Source organism: Oncorhynchus nerka, linkage group LG3 (genome assembly GCF_034236695.1).
Source record: "Oncorhynchus nerka isolate Pitt River linkage group LG3, Oner_Uvic_2.0, whole genome shotgun sequence".
Classification (NCBI taxonomy): domain Eukaryota; kingdom Metazoa; phylum Chordata; class Actinopteri; order Salmoniformes; family Salmonidae; genus Oncorhynchus; species Oncorhynchus nerka.
The window spans coordinates 68,411,633-68,430,757 of record NC_088398.1 but is presented as its reverse complement, the minus strand read 5'-3'; the positions used below and the strand labels follow the sequence as shown (position 1 = coordinate 68,430,757).

Genomic DNA, 19,125 nt, shown 5'->3' with positions numbered 1-19,125 from the left:
CTCTCAGCCTATTGCAGACAGTCTGAGCACTGGAGGGATTATGCGTTCCTGGTGTAACTCGGGTAGTTGTTGTTGCCATCCTGTACCTGTCCCGCAGGGGATGTTCAGATGTACCGATCCTGTGCAGGTGTTGTTAGACATGGTCTGCCACTGTGAGGACGATCAGCTGTCCGTCCTGTCTCCCTGTAGTGCTGTCTTAGGCGTCTCACAGTATGGACATTGCAATTTATTCCACAGGATTTTTACAAATTATCCTTGAAAGACAGGGTCCTGAAAAAGGGAAGTTTATTTTTTTGCTGAGTTTATTTGACAACATGAGTACAAATGAGGAACTACTCGCCATTTTGCCACTGAAAGGACATACAAGGGAGTTAGCAAACTCCATAAAAGCTTGAAAGATGTCTATCAAATTCCAACTGCCCTTTTGTAAGCTTGTTTCCATACTACCAATGGGGCACCTGCTATAGTAGGCCGCATCAGTGGGTTTGTTGCATTGTGCAAACAAGATGATTCTTTCCCGGACTTTCTTAGTTATCACTGCATAATTCATCAGTAAGCTTTGTGCGGGAAGATGTTAAACATGAAAGAGGTGATGGATGTTACCATGAAGATTGTGTGTTCTATTCGAGCAAGAAGCCTACAGCAGAGGCTATTTCACGCTCACTTAGAAGAGACTGGAGAGGAGCACACAGACCTGCTGCTGCACACGGATGTGCGGTGTCTGAGCCGAGGTACATTTTTAGGTTGATTCAGTGAGTTGTTGCCTGAAATCAAGGAGTTTCTCAAGGTCCCCAAACATGCAGAATATGCACAGCTCGAGGACACACAGTGGCTCCTGGATTGAGCTTTTGTCACTGACATAACTTACATGTTTAATGAATTAAAATGTAGAGCTACAAGGGAAAGGCAAACATGTCATCGACATGATCAGCTCTGTGAACACTTTTAAATGCAAACTACAACTGGTCACGAGAAATCTGCAACGTAAAAAGCTGTATTCAGAACGTCAGGGCAAGGATACAGCACAGCCTGACAGTAGACGCTTCGTGGAGCAAGTCCAGAGCACCTCATCTGAGTACGACAGTCATTTCACTGACTGCATCACTTGAGCCTATTGCCACTTATAAGTGCTTTCCGTTTGGCACAGACATAAATGTGGAAGTCATTGCCTCCAAAATGGGATCACTTTTTCAGTTGGACAACTATATGAGAAACTGAAAATGTCACCCTTCAAAATGACATTCAGCTGAAATCCAGGGCAACCACTGAGATGAAGGAAGAGTTCTGGGAGCTACTGCAGAGGAGAAGTATCCCAGCATAACAAGATGTGCTCTCAACTGATCAGCCCTTTTTTGGGTCAACCTACCTCTGTGAGTCTGCATTTTCTCACATGAAGATAATAAAGTCCAAGTACAGATCTACTATGAATGATGACCACCTTGTGTCCTGCATGAGACTGGCAACACGCTGCAGCCCTAACTATAAAAAACTACTTGCCTCAACCCAATGCCAAAAGTCACACAAAGGCAGGAAATGAAATTGGTTGCACTTGTGTGGAAACTGTGTTATTGGTCCACATTATATTTGGGTATCAAATAGGATTCATAGCAGCAGGTCAATACTCAGTGGTGTGCTGCGTTTCATAGATGTTGTTGGTTGGTTTAGATTTAGAGACTGGTAGATCTCATCAGACTGGCAAATTAAAAAGTAGATCTGACGTTAAAGAAGGTAGGGCACACCTGGTGTACAGTGTGTACTGAGTGTAATATGTGCATTATGCATGGTGAGAGGGTGTATCGATCACAGCAGGTTGATTGCACCTTAATTGGGGAGGACAGGCTCGCGGTAATGACTGGAGCAGAACAAGTGGAATTGTATCAAATACATCAAATTGAATCCATTCGCTCCATTCCAGCTGTTATTAAGAGCCGTCCTCCCCTCAGCAGCCTCCACTGGTGTACAGTGCATTGGGAAAGTATTCACTCGTTGACTTTTTCCAAATTGTATTACGTTACAGCCTTATTCTAAAATGGATTAAATATTTTTCTTTCTTCTCATCAATCTACACGTAATACCCCATAATGACAAAGCGAAAACAGTTTTATTTTAAAAATAAGAAACTGAAATACCTTATTTACATAAGTATTCAGACCCTTTAATATGAGACTCGAAATTGTGCTCAGGTGCATCCTGTTTCCATTGATCTTTCTTGAAATGTTTCTACAACTTCATTGGAGTCCACCTGTGGTAAATTCAATTGATTGGACATGATTTGGAAAGGCACACACCTGTCTATATAAGTTGACAGGGCATGTCAGAGCAAAAACCAAGCCATGAGGTCGAAGGAATTGTCCGTAGAGCTCCGAGACAGGATTGTGAAGGGGCATAGATCTGGGGAAGGGTACCAAAAACTTGAAGGTCTCCAAGAACACAGTGGCCTCCATCCTTCTTAAATGGAAGAAGAAAATCAAATCTAATTTATTTATATAGCCCTTCGTACATCAGCTGATATCTCAAAGTGCTGTACAGAAACCCAGCCTAAAACCCCAAACAGCAAGCAATGCAGGTGTAGAAGCACGAGTCAAGAGTCTTCCTAGAACTGGCTGGCCGCCCGGCCAAACTGAACAATCAGGGGAGAAGGGCCTTGGTCAGAGAGGTGACCAACAACCCAATGGTCACTCTGACAGAGCTCCAGAGTTCCTCTGTGGAGATGGGAGAACCTTCCAGAAGGAGAAACATCTCTGCAGCCCTCCACAAATCAGGTCTTTATGGTAGAGTGGCCTGGCGGAAGCCACTCCTCAGTAAAATGCACATGACAACCAGCTTGGAGTTTTCCCTAAAGGCACCTAAAGGACTCTGACTATGAGAAACAAGATTCTCTGGTTTGATGAAACCAAGATTGAACTCATTGGCCTGAATACTGAGGTGGTTATTTCTATATTATCAAATGAGGAGAGACAACCTTATCACACAAGTCAGAGTTATACTTAAACTAAATATTGAATCACTTATTAATAAGTGAATGATGTGAGTGCTCTGTAATAACGAGGCTGGTCAACCCAACACTCTTGACTGTTTGGTTAAAAGCCCTGACACACAGAATACAAAGATATTTTATAGCAAAGACACACACACACCCCTTAGTCTACATGACAAACAACAGGTATGAGAAAGGAGTATCCCCCAGCCAGAAAGCATTTGCCGTGAAGACTGTTCTTACATACCTGAGCCATCTCTCCCTGGTACCTTACATTACATAAACACCAACTCATTCTATGGAATGCATGCTGTAGGTTTTATCACCAAACCATTCGGAAATCAATTGTCAGCATTGAGCCTCAAAGGCTCCTCTCAGTTCACACAGACACAGATAAGCGAGTACTAATGGAACCCTGTTCTATTACATAAATGGTAGTATTATAACATCATCTTGTAATTTCTCCACCATAATGCTAAGCGCCACGTCTGAAAGAACCATTGCACCATCCCTACAGTGAGGCATCGTGGTGGCAGCATCATGCCGTGGGGATGTTTTTCCAGCATCAGGGACTGAAAGACTAGTCAGGATCAAGGGAAAGATGAACGGCGCAAAGTACAGAGAGATTCTTAATGAAAACTTTCTCCAGAGCGCTCCGGACCTCAGACTGGGGTGAAGGTTCACCTTCCAACAGGACAATGACCCTAAACACACAGCCAAGACAATGGAAGAGTGGCTTCGGGACAAGTCTCTGAATGTCCTTGAGTGGCCCAGGCAGAGCACAGACTTGAACCTGATCAAACATCTCTGGAGAAACCTGAAAATAGCTGTGCAGTGACGCTTCCCATCCAAGAGGATCTGCAGAGAAGAATGGGAGAAAAACTCCCCAAATACAGGTGTGACAAGCTTGTAGCGTCATACCCAAGAAGACCCGAGGCTGCCAAAGATGCTTTAACAATTTACTGAGTAAAGGGTCTGAATACTTATGTAAATGTGTTTTTTTTTTTTTATACATTTGCAAAAATGTCTAAAAACCGGTTTTTGCTTTGTCCTTATGTGGTATTGTGTGTAGATTGATGTGGGGGAAAAAACTATTCAATCCATTTTAGAATAAGGCTATAATGTAACAAAATGTTGAAAAAGTCAAGGGGTCTGAACACTCCCGAATGCACTGTGTATATGTACCCTGGGTGGGTTGGCCTGCAGGGAGCCGAGGTAGTTCTCCAGGGCCATGTGGCGGCGGCTGTTGAGCAGGGCCTCCACCCGGGCCATGTGGGTCTCCACCAGCTGCTGCCTCTCTCCTGCTGCCTCCTGCTCCAGGGCCTCCACCTTCTCCTGGAAGTGCTGCACACAAAAAAATTAACACACACTAGAATGCACTCACACACATACGCATGCACACACGCACGCACAAGGTAGTGTACCTGGATGACTGCCTTCTTGTCAGCGCGAGGGAGACTCTTGGCTTGTCTCTCTGCTTCCTCCCACTCTCTCATCACCTGGCGAGACACGTCAGTCACACATCAGAGGATTGTGGGTAGTGTAGTGAACTCCCTTATTGTCCATAGTTCACATCAGAGAAGGGACCCCTCTCCCCCATAAGTTCTCCCTCTTTCACAAACACACAGGCTAATTTTCTCTCTCACTCTCATACACACAGACCTGAGACATCCTCTCGCGGTGCTTGGCCTCCAGACTCTCCTTGGCCTGCTGGAAGTTGGCGTGTTCGCTGTCGTCTCCGGGAGACTCCAGGTAACGGTCCACCGCGCCAGGGGGGGAGGGGGCCGTGGTAGGCACTGGGAGAGGAGGAAGAAAAAGCGATAGAGGGGAGAGGAGGAAGGGGATTTCCACAAAAGGGTCCAAAGGTAACTGTTTGATCACTCAAAGGTTAAACAGCGGCATATCCTCCTCCCACATTTCTACCTTATTGTCACTGTAATCTGAAACTATACTAAGACTAAGGGTCTGAACACACAGACAGGTAGACCTGGCAGTCAGGTAGAGAGACAGGTCAACCACACAGACAGACCTGGCAGTCAGGTAGAGAGACAGGTCAAACACACAGACAGACAGACAGACAGACCTGGCAGACAGGTAGAGAGACATGTCAAACACACAGACAGACCTGGCAGTCAGGTAGAGAGACAGGTCAAACACACAGACAGACCTGGCAGACAGGTAGAGAGACAGGTCAACCACACAGACAGACCTGGCAGACAGGTAGAGAGACAGGTCAACCACACAGACAGACCTGGCAGACAGGTAGAGAGACAGGTCAACCACACAGACAGACAGGTAGACCTGGCAGTCAGGTAGAGAGACAGGTCAACCACACAGACAGACAGGTAGACCTGGCAGTCAGGTAGAGAGACAGGTCAACCACACAGACAGACAGGTAGACCTGGCAGTCAGGTAGAGAGACAGGTCAACCACACAGACAGACAGGTAGACCTGGCAGTCAGGTGTAGAGAGACAGGTCAACCACAGAGACAGACAGGTAGACCTGGCAGTCAGGTAGAGAGAGACAGGTCAACCACAGAGACAGACAGGTAGACCTGGCAGTCAGGTAGAGAGAGACAGGTCAACCACAGAGACAGACAGGTAGACCTGGCAGTCAGGTAGACAGACCGGTCAACCACACAGACAGACAGGTAGACCTGGCAGACAGGTGAACCACACAGACAGAAAGACAGACAGGTGAACCAGACAGAAAGACAGACAGGTAGAGACAGGTCAACCACACACACAGACAGGTAGAGAGACAGGTCAACCACACAGAGAGAGGTAGGTAGAGAGACAGGTCGGCCACACAGAAAGACAGGTCAGCCACAGACAGACAGATCAACCACACAGACCGAAAGACAGACAGGTAGAGAGACAGGTCAACCACACAGACAGGTAGAGAGACAGGTCAACCACACAGACAGGTAGAGAGACAGGTCAAACACACAAAGACAGGTAGACCTGGCAGACAGGTGGAGAGACAGGTCAACCACACAGACAGACAGGTAGAGAAACAGGTCAGCCACACAGACAGACAGGTAGAGAGACAGGTCAACAACACAAAGACAAGTAAACCTGGAAGACAGGTGGAGAGACAGGTCAACCGCACAGACAGACAAACCTTGACATTTTTTTGTGTGTGTGTGTATGCATGTACGAGATAAGGGAGACTGGAAATTCTGCCTAGTCAGGATCAGGGTAGGCGTGCTTAACTGCGCGGAAAGTGCCGGAAAAGAGTGGAACAGCCAGGCTGGGGCTGGGAAACAAGCAGAGACTCAACCAACTGACATACGCACGAACACACACACACACACACACACACTTAGAGAGACACTGCTGCTGTTAGGTTAAACCGGTTAGAACATCAAGTCATTAACCCACTGCCAGGTCAGGCCACCATAAATCACCAGACAAACACTGTCACACACACACAATGTTATTGAGTTGGTTAGTGAGTGATGGAGTGAGTCAGAGAATCGTTGCAAAAGCAGAAGAGTGAGTGAGTGAGTGAGTTGGCTATTTTCCACCAGTGACATTCTCTGCTAATGTCGGCGCAGATACTTCCTAATATCTTGTCCGTTTCTTGATTAGGTCATTATACATAGGTTTTTTTATTTTTTTATATCAGAATGACCTAATTGAAAGGTCAACCTCTGTCTGTACCAAGCCACCTGTTCACCCAATAGAGCAGACTATTTTGTTCGGAACACTCTGCACTTCCCTAAAACCTGAGATGGATCCAGACCCTCAAGGTTTGTTGCAGTAAAACAGTCTTAGCTATCCAGAGTATTGGTTCATCTGTAATAACTACTATTGGAGGGAAATGAAAGATCAACACATTTCGTAAAAGGCTGTGCATGTTATTGACCTTCCACCACCTAAGAGTGGCAGAAAATCTCTAATGAAATTCAATGAAAACTTAAGTCATTGACAAATATGATGCAAAATTTACACTGAACAAAAATATCAAAACAACATATAAAGTGTTGGTCCCATGTTTCATTAACTGAAATAAAAGGTCCCATAAATGTTCCATACGCACAAAAAGCTTATTTCGCTCACATTTTGTGCACAAATGTGTTTACATCCCTGTTAGTGAGCATTTCTCCTTTGCCAAGATAATCCATCCACCCGACAGGTGTTTTATATCAAGAAGCTGATTAAACAGCATGATCATTATGCAGGTGCACCTTGCGCTGGGGACAAATACCACTCAAATGTGCAGTTTTGTCACACAACACAATGCCACAGACGTGTCAAGTTTTGAGGGAGAGGCCATTGAAGAGGAATGGGACAACAGTCTGATAAACTCTATTCAAATAATATGTGCCGCTCTGCATGAGGCAAATGATGGTCACACCAGATACTGACTGCTTTTCTGATTCACGCATCTACATTTAGTTTTTTAAGTATCTGTGACCAATAAAATGGATATCTGTATTCCCAGTCATGTGAAATCGATAGATTAAAGCCTAATGAATTTATTTAAATTGACTGATTTCCTTATATGAACTGTAACTCAGTAAAATCTTTGAAATTGTTGCATGTTGTTTTTATATTTTTGTTCAGTATAGAACTGAAACATCTTCCCCTTTCAGAGTAGGTAGTACATCACTTGTGCTTCAAGTGTCTAAGAGCCATCAGACAGACAGGTAGACTGTGTTAGACAGACAGACAGCTCAGAGGCAGACAGCTCAGAAGCAGACAGCAGGGGTTATAGTCCCCAAGGCAAGGGGCCTAGAGGTCCATATCGGGGGTCCAGTCCAGGGACTTACACACACTGGTGCTGCAGACAGACAGGCAGTACTCCTCTGAGTCAAAGTTATTCCGGTTGCCCCCACACCCTCCAAAGAGGAAGGGGGCACAGGTGCCCTTCTCTGGCACGAAGTACCAACGCTCCAGAATGGCATGGCACGGGCCCGACTCAGCACGCGCCCAACACACCTCTGAGAAAGACACACACTCTTAAAACACACACTCACACACACTGGGTGTGTTTACACAGTATGTTCAAACATACACACATCTTCTCCACCTTTGAAACCTCTCCACAAATCCTTGGAGAAAAACAAACAAACAAGTAATCATCTCTTTCAATCCATGGCTTGTTCTTACCTCTGACAACTTCCTCAACCGACTCAGTGGTGGTCGTGGTGGTGGTTGTCATGGCGATGTTGGAGGTGCCTTCACCACTGTCCCGTTCATCGGTCACGTCATCCTCATCGTCTTCATCATCATCATCCTCAAGACCATCTCCGTCCTCGTCTCTGTCAAAGGCATCCTCTTCGTCATCCTCCTCAGTGGTGACAGCCCCCTGATCCGCCTGGCGAGGCATGCTGTAGGGAGAGAGGGTGGAACGTGAGTCTATCTGGTTGTGCAGGTTATCTGTCAAAAGGATTTAACCACTGGTTTAGGAACTTGAGTAAGTATTTAAGATGATGTGTGTGTGCTTAAATGTCTGGATGTTTGTGTCTGCCTGTATGCATCTGTGCTTGCTCCTTTATGTGTGTATGCATTGTGTTTGTGCGTGCGTACTTGTTATCGGTATATTCAGTCTCGTCTCCACCCCACCACACATCAGACTCAGTCAGCTCCACACTGTCTGACTCGCGCTGTGTCTCCGCTGGGCAACACACAAACTCCACCCCTCGGAAACGGTCGATGCCGCATGGCAACAGCATCCCGTAGTCATGGAGATTCATGGTGCGGTCTCCGCAGGACTGATAATAATAGTAATTAGAAAACATCTCATTTGCCTATCACTTTTTAAGACACAGATCTTTACATATCACTAGTGTCAAGATGGTTTCCTGGTCAGGTACATGCTCAGGATAAAACTATGCAAAAGACTAAAGGTGATACAAATAAATAATATGAAGCAAATCAATCATAGGTAGAATTCTAGCTTATAGAATCAGTTAAAAATAATAGGATGAGGTGAGGAGCAGAGAACAGTCATGCATGCATGGGAGGATGGACCGAGATAAAGGGCTGAGTCATCGCAGCCCAGCACACACTCCCTCAGAATATGAGAGAGAGGAGAGAATACTGATAGGGTGAATCATCCAGCGGTATGGGGGTCAATGGGAGTCAAAGGGGAAGAGGCCCTCAGGGAATCCGTGCTGACTACACAGGATTCCCTGAACACACCCCTTATTACCAGTGCAAGTGAAGAAATTACGCACTAGGAAAAAAGAGAAGGGGGGGGGTGAAATGAGGAGAACTATAGTTGCATATAACTAGGTTCCTCCACTGTATTCACATCCTACCATACCTTTATCTGTACATTATACCTTAAAGCTATTTTATCGCTCCCAGAAACCTCCTTTTACTCTCTGCTCCAGACGTTCTAGACAACCAATTCTCATAGCTTTTAGCCGCACCCTTATCCTACTCCTCCTCTGTTGATGTAGAGGTGAATCCAGGCCCTGCAGTGCCTACCTCCACTCCTATTCCCCAGGCGCTTTCTTTTGATGAATTCTATAACTGTAAAAGCCTTGGTTTCATGCATGTTAACATTAGAAGCCTCATCCCTAAGTTTGTTTTATTCACTGCTTTAACACATTCTGCCAACCTGGATGTTCTCCTGGCATAAGGAAGACCACCAAAAATTCTGAAATCTTCATCCCTAACTACAACATTTTCAGACAAGATAGAACGGCCAAAGGGGGCGGTGTTGCAATCTACTGCAAATATAGCCTGCAGAGTTCTGTCCTACTATCCAGGTCTGTACCCAAACAATTTGAACTTCTACTTTTAAAAATACACCTCTCTAAAAACAAGTCTCTCACCGTTGCCGCCTGCTATAGACCACCCTCTGCCCCCAGCTGTGCTCTGGACACCATATGTGATCTGATTGCCCCCCATCTATCTTCAGAGCTCGTACTGCTAAGCGACCTAAACTGGAAGATGCTTAACACCCCAGCCATCCTACAATCTAAGCTTGATGCCCTCAATCTCACACAAATTGTCAATGAACCTAACAGGTACCACCCCAAAGCCGTAAACATGGGCACCCGCATAGATATCATCCTAACCAACTTGCCCTCTAAATACACCTCTGCGGTTTTCAACCAAGATCTCAGTGATCACTGCCTCATTGCCTGCTTCCGTAATGGGTCAGCGGTCAAACGACCTCCACTCATCACTGTCAAACGCTCCCTGAAACACTTCAGTGAGCAGGCCTTTCTAATCGACCTGGCGGGGTATCCTGGAAGGACATTGACCTCATCCAGTCAGTAGAGGATGCCTGTTTTTTTTTAAAAATGACTTCCTCACCATTTTAAATAAGCATGCCCCATTCAAGAAATGTAGAACCAGGAACAGATATAGCCCTTGGTTCTCTCCAGACCTGACTGTCCTTAACCAACACAAAAACATCCTATGGCGTTATGCATTAGCATCGAACAGACCCCATGATATGCAACTTTTCATGGAAGCTAGAAACCGATGTACACAGGCAGTTAGAAAAGCCAAGGCTAAAAGTTTAAATTTGCTTCCTGCAACACAACTCAAAAGTTCTGGGACACTGTAAAGTCCATGGAGAATAAGAACCCCTTCTCCCAGCTGCTCACTGCACTGAAGATAGGAAACACTGTCACCACCGATAATTCCACTGTAATTGAACATTTCAAAAAGCATTTTTCTACGGCTGGCCATGCTTTCCACCTGGCTACCCCTACCCCGGTCAACAGCACTGCACCCCCCACAGCAACTCGTCCAAACCTTCCCCATTTCTCCTTCTCCCAAATCCAGTCAGCTGATGTTCTGAAAGAGCTGTAAAATCTGGACCCCTACAAATCAGCCGGGCTAGACAATCCGGACCCTTTCTTTCTAAAATGATCTGCCAAAATTGTTGAAACCCCTATTACTAGCCTGTTCAACCTCTCTTTCGTGTCGTCTGAGATTCCCAAAGATTGGAAAGCAGCTGCGGTCATCCCCCTCTTCAAAGGGGGGGACACTCTTGACCCAAACTGCTACAGACCAATATCTATCCTACCCTGCCTTTCTAAGGTCTTCGAAAGCCAAGTCAACAAACAGAATACCAACCATTTCGAATCCCACCATACCTTCTCCGCTATGCAATCTGGTTTCAGAGCTGGTCATGGGTGCATCTCAGCCACGCTCAAGGTCCTAAACAATATCATAACTGCCATCGATAAGAAACAATACTGTGCAGCCGTAGTCATTGACCTGGCCAAGGCTTTCGGCTCTGTCAATCACCACATCCTCATTGGTAGACTCGATAGCCTTCGTTTCTCAAATGATTGCCTCGCCTGGTTAACCAACTACTTCTCTGATGGAGTTCAGTGTGTCAAATCGGAGGGCCTGTTGTCCGAGCCTCTGACAGTCTGTATGGGGGTGCCACAGGGTTCAATTCTTGGACCGACTCTCTTCTCTGTATACATCAATGATGTCACTCTTGCTGCTGGTGAGTCTTTGATCCACCTCTACCCAGACGACACCATTCTGTATACTTCTGGCCCTTCTTTGGACACTGTGTTAATAACCCTCCAGTCGAGCTTCAATGCCATACAACTTTCACTCCGTGGCCTCCAATTGCTCTTAAATACAAGTAAAACTAAATGCATGCTCTTCAACCGATTGCTGCCTGCACCTGCCCGCCTGTCCAACATCACTACTCTGGACGGTTCTGACTTAGAATATGTGGACAACTACAAATACCTAGGTGTCTGGTTAGACTGTAAACTCTCCTTCCAGACTCACATCAAACATCTCCAATCCAAAATTAAATCTATAATTGGCTTCCTATTTCGCAACAAAGCATCCTTCCTCATGCTGCCAAACATACCCTCGTAAAACTGACCATCCTACCAATCCTCGACTTCGGCGATGTCATTTACAAAATAGCCTCCAATACCCTACTCAACAAATTGGATGCAGTCTATCACAGTGCAATCCGTTTTGTCACCAAAGCACCATATACTACCCACCATTGCGACCTGTACGCTCTCGTTGGCTGGCCCTCGCTTCATACTCGTTGCCAAACCCACTGGCTCCATGTCATCTACAAGACCCTGCTAGGTAAAGTCCCCCCTTATCTCAGCTCGCTGGTCACCATAGCATCACCCACCTGTAGCCCGCACTCCAGCAGGTATATCTCTCTGGTCACCCCCAAAACCAATTCTTCCTTTGGCCGCCTCTCCTTCCAGTTCTCTGCTGCCAATGACTGGAACGAACTACATAAATCTCTGAAACTGGAAACACTTATCTCCCTCACTAGCTTTAAGCACCAGCTGTCAGAGCAGCTCACAGATTATTGCACCTGTACATAGCCCATCTATAATTTAGCCCAAACAACTAATCAAATCAAATCAAATGTATTTATATAGCCCTTCGTACATCAGCTGATATCTCAAAGTGCTGTACAGAAACCCAGCCTAAAACCCCAAACAGCAAGCAATGCAGGTGTAAAAGCACGGTGGCTAAGAAAAACTCCCTAGAAAGGCCAAAACCTAGGAAGAAACCTAGAGAGGAACCAGGCTATGTGGGGTGGCCAGTCCTCTTCTGGCTGTGCCGGGTAGAGATTATAACAGAACTACCTCTTCCCCTACTGTATTTATTTATTTTGCTCCTTTGCACCCCATTATTTCTATTCTTCCGCTGCATACCTACCATTTGAGTGTTTTACTTGCTATATTGTATTTACTTTGCCACCATGGCCTTTTTTTTTGTTGCCTTTACCTCCCTTATCTCGCCTCATTTGCTCACATTGTATATAGACTTATTTTTCTACTGTATTATTGACTTTGTTTTTTTTATTCCATGTGTAACTCTGTGTTGTTGTATGTGTCAAACTGCTTTGCTTTATCTTGGCCAGGTTGCAATTGTAAATGAGAACTTGTTCTCAACTTGCCTACCTGGTTAAATAAAGGTGAAATAAATAAATAAATAAAAGTTTAAAAAATAGAATGAAGAAACAAGGAAAGAACAGGACATTGAGAGACCAAGACAAAACGGATTAAAAGATGAATGTGCGTGAGTGATTCCCGTAGCTGCGAGCCAAAGCCAAGCTTAGTCACAAAAGAGATTATTTTGTTGATTATCAAAACGATCTTTGGTTTGTAAGTGAAGTGCTCTGAACCGAACTAGGATTTTGTTTCCCTTTCTTGAACCATCCGAGGGCCATTCTATGAACATTAAATATATATATATTTTTTTTAAAGCTGACTCTTCCTCTGTTTACACCACCCCTTGCTACCGCATAGATCAGAACCCCCCTGGACTGAGAACACGAGATGGATCGGTAGAGGAGAGAACACGAGATGGATCGGTAGAGGAGAGAACACGAGATGGATCGGTAGAGGAGAGAACACGAGATGGATCGGTAGAGGAGAGAACACGAGATGGATCGGTAGAGGAGAGAACACGAGATGGATCGGTAGGGGAGAGAACACGAGATGGATCGGTAGAGGAGAGAACACGAGATGGATCGGTAGAGGAGAGAACACGAGATGGATCGGTAGAGGAGAGAACACGAGATGGATCGGTAGATGGATAGGTAGATGGGTAGATGGATAGATGAGAGAATACTAGATAGAGAAGAGAATACAAGATGGATAGAAGAGGACTGGCCACCCATCATAGCCTGGTTCCTCTCTAGGTTTCTTCCTAGGTTCCGGCCTTTCTAGGGAGTTATTCCTAACAACCATGCTTCTACACCTGCATTGTTGCCGTTTGGGTTATTAGGCTGGGTTTCTGTACAGCATGTTGTGACATCATCTGATGTAAGAAGGGCTCTATAAATACATTTGATTGATTCATTGATAGATAGATAGATAGATAGATAGATAGATAGATAGATAGATAGATAGATAGATAGATAGATAGATAGATAGATAGTGAGACAACTTCAACAATATAAAAAGCAAGAGCAGGAGAAGAACAGAGCACTAGAGGAGAGGATCAGACTGCTAGAGGAGAGGGTTAGAGGGATGGCGTGTGACAGAACAACCCACTAGAGGTGGCCACCTCCGCAGAGAAGCCAGCAGACCAGCCCACCTCAGCTCCTGACAAAAGTCTTGACACCACAGCAGAACAGTCCACACCAGACCCTGACCAGACAAATGAAGAACCCCAAGCCCAGAGGACCTCACCCCCTCTGAGCATCCCCCCCCGTCAGCCGCCCTGATAGCCCTCCTGACCCCCCCCACCACCACACACACACACACCCACTGAGGACATACACAAGACACAGATTGTCCTCAAACAGGAAATATATACAATATATTTTTTTCTCCCAAACACAGTGTGTCTAAACTCTGGTGTCCAAACACCCAGCGCGCCCTAGACCTTCTGTCTGAGGACCAACTAGGTTCACCTAGCCACATAATATTACACACAGACACAAACAATCTGAGAACACAGAAGGAAAGGGTGGCCACAGCGCTGAAGGGAGTGATTGAAAAAGCTTCTTCTACTTTCCCCAATGCACAAGTGCGTATCTCCACCCTGCTAGATCACCGTGGACTTCAGGAAACAGCAGAGGGAGCAGCCTGCTATCCACATCGACAAGGCAGTAGTGGAGAAGGTGGGAAGTTAAGTTCCTCGCCGTACACATCACGGACAAACTGAAATGGTCCACCCACAGACAGCGTGGTGAAGGCGGCGCAGCAGCACCTCTTCAACCTCAGGAGGCTGAAGAAATTCGGCTTGTCACCAAAAACACAAACTTCTACAGAATCGAGAGCATCCTGTCGTGCTGTATCACCGCCTGATACGGCAACTGCTCCGCCCACAACCGCAAGGCTCTCCAGAGGGTAGTGAGGTCTGCACAACGCATCACCGGGGGCAAACTACCTGCCCTCCAGAATACCTACACCACCCGAAGTCACAGAAAGGCCAAAAAGATCAAGGACAACAACCACCCGAGTCACTGCCTGTTCACCCCGCTATCATCCAGAAGGCGAGGTCAGTACAGGTGCATCAAAGCGGGGACCGAGAGACTGAAAAACAGCTTCTATTTCAAGGCCATCAGACTGTTAAACAATCATCACTAACATTGAGGGGCTGCTGCCAACATACTGACTCAACTCTAGCCATTTTAACAATGGAAAAATTGATGTAATAAATGTATCACTAGCCACTTTATATAATGTTTACATACCCTACATTACTCATCTCATATGTATATATTGTACTCTATACCATCTACTGCATCTTGCCTATGCCGTTCGGCCATCACTCATCCATATATTTTTATGTAGACATTCTTATCCATTCATTTACACTTGTGTGTACAAGGTAGTTGTTGTGAAATTGTTAGGTTAAATTACTTGTTAAATATTACTGCATGGTCAGAACTAGAAGCACAAGCATTTCGCTACACTCGCATTAACATCTGCTAACCATGTGTATGTGACAAATCAAATTTGATTTGCTACCACTAAAGACTTCCACCCTGCTACCATACAGCAGGTAAACGCAAGTATTTCCCATGACAGTGCCTCAAAACCAAATGTTTTCCTGGCCCACCACTCCACCCCGGACTTGAACAGCATCTATGACCAGGTCCACCTATACAAGGCAGCAGTGCCCACCTTCGCCAGGACTCTAAAGACATCTAAAGACATCGCTCTCAAACGCAGCCCCAACACTTCACACAGGAGCAACAAATCAATGGACACCCCCAGACCAGCAACACTCCCAAACCTGCGGGACCCCCCCTGGACCTACACATAGAGGACCCATGCCGAGAGGACCTACATCCAGACCACAACACCACCAGCCTCAGATCCGACCTATGCCCCTCCTTCCCACCCCATGCACCCCACCCCCGCAAAGAGGGCCTCAACATGGAAGTTACACATACGCCCAGGCAGTGAGTGGGCAAACAGGCCCAACCTCCACTCTTACACTAGCCCAAGCCAATGGCATGTACCAGATGCTCAGCAGGCTCTGCTCACACTTACTGGCCTGAGGCCAAACCACTCGATCAACAACATTGGACACTTTATGGAAAACAAAGCCTTCACTATCTCATCCTGGAATACCCAAGGTCTGAGGTCATCTGCCTTTGGCCTAAAGATCAGGAACCTGGACTTCATCAAAGAAATCGGTAATACAGACATCGTCATCCTACAAGTAAACCTGGTATAGAGGAGACGGACCCACTGGTTGCCCTCTAGGTTACAGAGAGCTGGTAGTCCCATCCACTAAACTACCAGGTGTGAAACAGGGAAGGGACTCAGGAGATAAGCTAATTTGGTAAAGAGCAGACCTAACTTGATCTATTAAATTAATCAAAACAGGAACATTTTACATTTGGCTAGAAATTCAAAAGGAAATTACCTCAGAGAAAAATGTTCTCCTGTGTGCTACCTATATCCCCCCACTAGAATCCCCATACTTTAATTAAGACAGCTTCTCCATCCTGGAGGGGGAAATCAATCATTTCCAGGGAGAGAACGTACTAGTCTGTGGCAACCTAAATGCTATCCTGGAGGGGGAAATCAATCAATTATCTTCCAGGGAGAGAATTTACTAGTCTGTGGCAACCTAAATGCCAGAACCAGACAAGAACCTGACACCCTCAGCACACAAGGGGACAAACACCTGCCTGGAGGTGACAGCATTCCCTCCCCCATATGCCCCCCTAGACACAACTATGACATCATAACCAACAAAAACAAGTCACAACTCCTGCAGCTCTGTCGCACGCTGGGTATGTACATAGTCAATGGTAGGCTTCGAGGGGACTCCTATGGTAGGTAAACCTATAGCTCATCTCTTGGCAGTAGTACTGTAGACTACTTTATCACTGACCTCAACCCAGAGTCTCTCAGAGTGTTCACAGTCAGCCCACTTACACCCCTATCAGACCACAGCAAACTCACAATCTACTTGAACAGAGCTATGCTCAATCATGAGGCTTCAAAGCTAAAGGAACTGAATAATATTAAGAAATGCTATAGATGGAAGGAATGTTTGGAAACCTACCAAAAAAACAATTAGGCAACAACAAATTCAATCCCTTTTAGACAACTTCCTGGATAAAATATTCCACTGTAATAGTGAAGCCGTAAACTGGGCAGTAGAAAATCTTATATTTTATCTCTCAGCTTCCCTATCAAATCCAAAAATGTAAAAAAAAAATTTTTTTTAATGAACCACAATGACAAATGGTTTGATGACGAATGCAAAAATTTAAGAAAGAAATTGAGAAACCTGTTCAACCAAAAACAAAGACCCGGAAAACCGGAGTTTGGTGAATCACTAAAACAATACAGAAATACACTACGGAAAAAGAGGGAACAGCACGTCAGAAATCAGCTCAATGTAATTGAAGAATCCATATAGTCTCACCACTTCTGGGAAAACTGGAAAACACTAAACACAAAGAATGATCTATCCAAAATGGAGATGTATGGGTAAACCACTTCTCCAATCTTTTTGGCTCTATAACAAAGAACAAACAGCAAAAACATATACATGATCAAATACAAATCTTAGAATCAACTATTAAAGACTACCAGAACCCACTGGATTCTCCAATTACCTTGAATGAACTACAGGACAAAATAAAAACCCTCCAACCCAAAAAGGCCTGTGGTGTTGATGGTATCCTCAATGAAATTATCAAATATATAAACAACAAATTCCAATTGGCTATACTAAAACACTAACATCATCCTTAGCTCTGGCATCTTCCCCAATATTTGGAAACAAGGACTGATTACCCCAATCCACAGAAGTGGAGACAAATTTGACCCCAAAATGCGTCAACAGCAGCATTGGGAAAATCCTCTGCATTTTCATTAACAGCAGGCTTGTACATTTCCTCTGTGAAAATAATGTACTGAGCAAATGTCAAATTGGCTTTTTACCAAATTATCACACGACAGACCACGTATTCACATTGCACACCCTAATTGACAAACAAACTAATCCAAAACAAAGGCAAAGTCTTCTCATGCTTCGTTGATTTAAAAAATGCCTTCGACTCAATTTGGCATGAGGGTCTGCTATACAAATTGATGGAAAGTGGTATTGGGGGAAAAGCAAACAACATTATAAATTCCATGTACACAAACAACAAGTGCGCAGTTAAAATAGGTATAAAAGGCACACACATTTTTTCCCACAGGGCCGTGGGGGGAGACAGGGATGCAGCTTAAGCCCCATCCTCTTCAACATATACAGTGGGACAAAAAAATATTTAGTCAGCCACCAATTGTGCAAGTTCTCCCACCAAAAAAAATCCAGAAAATCACATTGTAGGAATTTTTAATTCATTAATTTGCAAATTATGGTGGAAAATAAGTATTTGGTCAATAACAAAAGTTTCTCAATACTGTTATATACCCTTTGTTGGCAATGACAGAGGTCAAACGTTTTCTGTAAGTCTTCACAAGGTTTTCACACACTGTTCCTGGTATTTTGTCCCATTCCTCCATGCAGATCTCCTCTAGAGCAGTGATGTTTTGGGGCTGTTGCTGGGCAACACGGACTTTCAACTCCCTCCAAAGATTTTCTATGGAGTTGAGATCTGGAGACTGGCTAGGCCACTCCAGGACCTTGAAATGCTTCGTTGCCCGGGCGGTGTGTTTGGGATCATTGTCATGCTGAACGACCCAGCCACGTTTCATCTTCAATGCCCTTGCTGATGGAAGGAGGTTTTTACTAATAAATCTCACGATACATGGCTCCATTCATTCTTTCCTTTACACTGATCAGTCGTCCTGGTCCCTTTGCAGAAAAACAGCCCCAAAGCATGATGTTTCTACCCCCATGCTTCACAGTAGGTATGGTGTTCTTTGGATGCAACTCAGCATTCTTTGTCCTCCAAACAAGACGAGTTTTTACCAAAAAGTTATATTTTGGTTTCATCTGACCATATGACATTCTCCCAATCTTCTTCTGGATCATTCAAATGCTCTCTAGCAAACTTCAGACGGGCCTGGACATGTACTGGCTTAAGCATCTGGCAATGCAGGATTTGAGTCCCTGGCGGCGTAGTGTGTTACTGATGGTAGGCTTTGTTACTTTGGTCCCAGCTCTCTGCAGGTCATTCACTAGGTCCCCCCGTGTGGTTCTGGGATTTTTGCTCACCGTTCTTGTGATCATTTTGACCCCACGAGGTGAGATCATGCGTGGAGCCTCAGATCGAGGGAGATTATCAGTGG

General features: G+C 45.1%; 1 protein-coding gene across 2 annotated transcripts in view; it reads right to left on the bottom strand.

The window, feature by feature from the left end:
• LOC115112824 (amyloid-beta A4 protein-like) overlaps window positions 1-19,125 on the bottom strand; it is a 60,223-nt gene that overhangs the window by 14,516 nt on the left and 26,582 nt on the right. The window contains exons 5-10 of one of the 2 annotated variants that reach the window (XM_065015010.1): window positions 8,516-8,700; window positions 8,096-8,316; window positions 7,756-7,926; window positions 4,640-4,773; window positions 4,402-4,476; window positions 4,163-4,321 (exon numbers count right to left, since the gene is read on the bottom strand). In XM_065015010.1, coding sequence (XP_064871082.1) covers window positions 4,163-4,321; window positions 4,402-4,476; window positions 4,640-4,773; window positions 7,756-7,926; window positions 8,096-8,316; window positions 8,516-8,700 — 945 coding nt within the window. The remainder of the gene's footprint in view (window positions 1-4,162; window positions 4,322-4,401; window positions 4,477-4,639; window positions 4,774-7,755; window positions 7,927-8,095; window positions 8,317-8,515; window positions 8,701-19,125) is intronic. The other variant, XM_065015015.1, reaches the window with a different exon arrangement.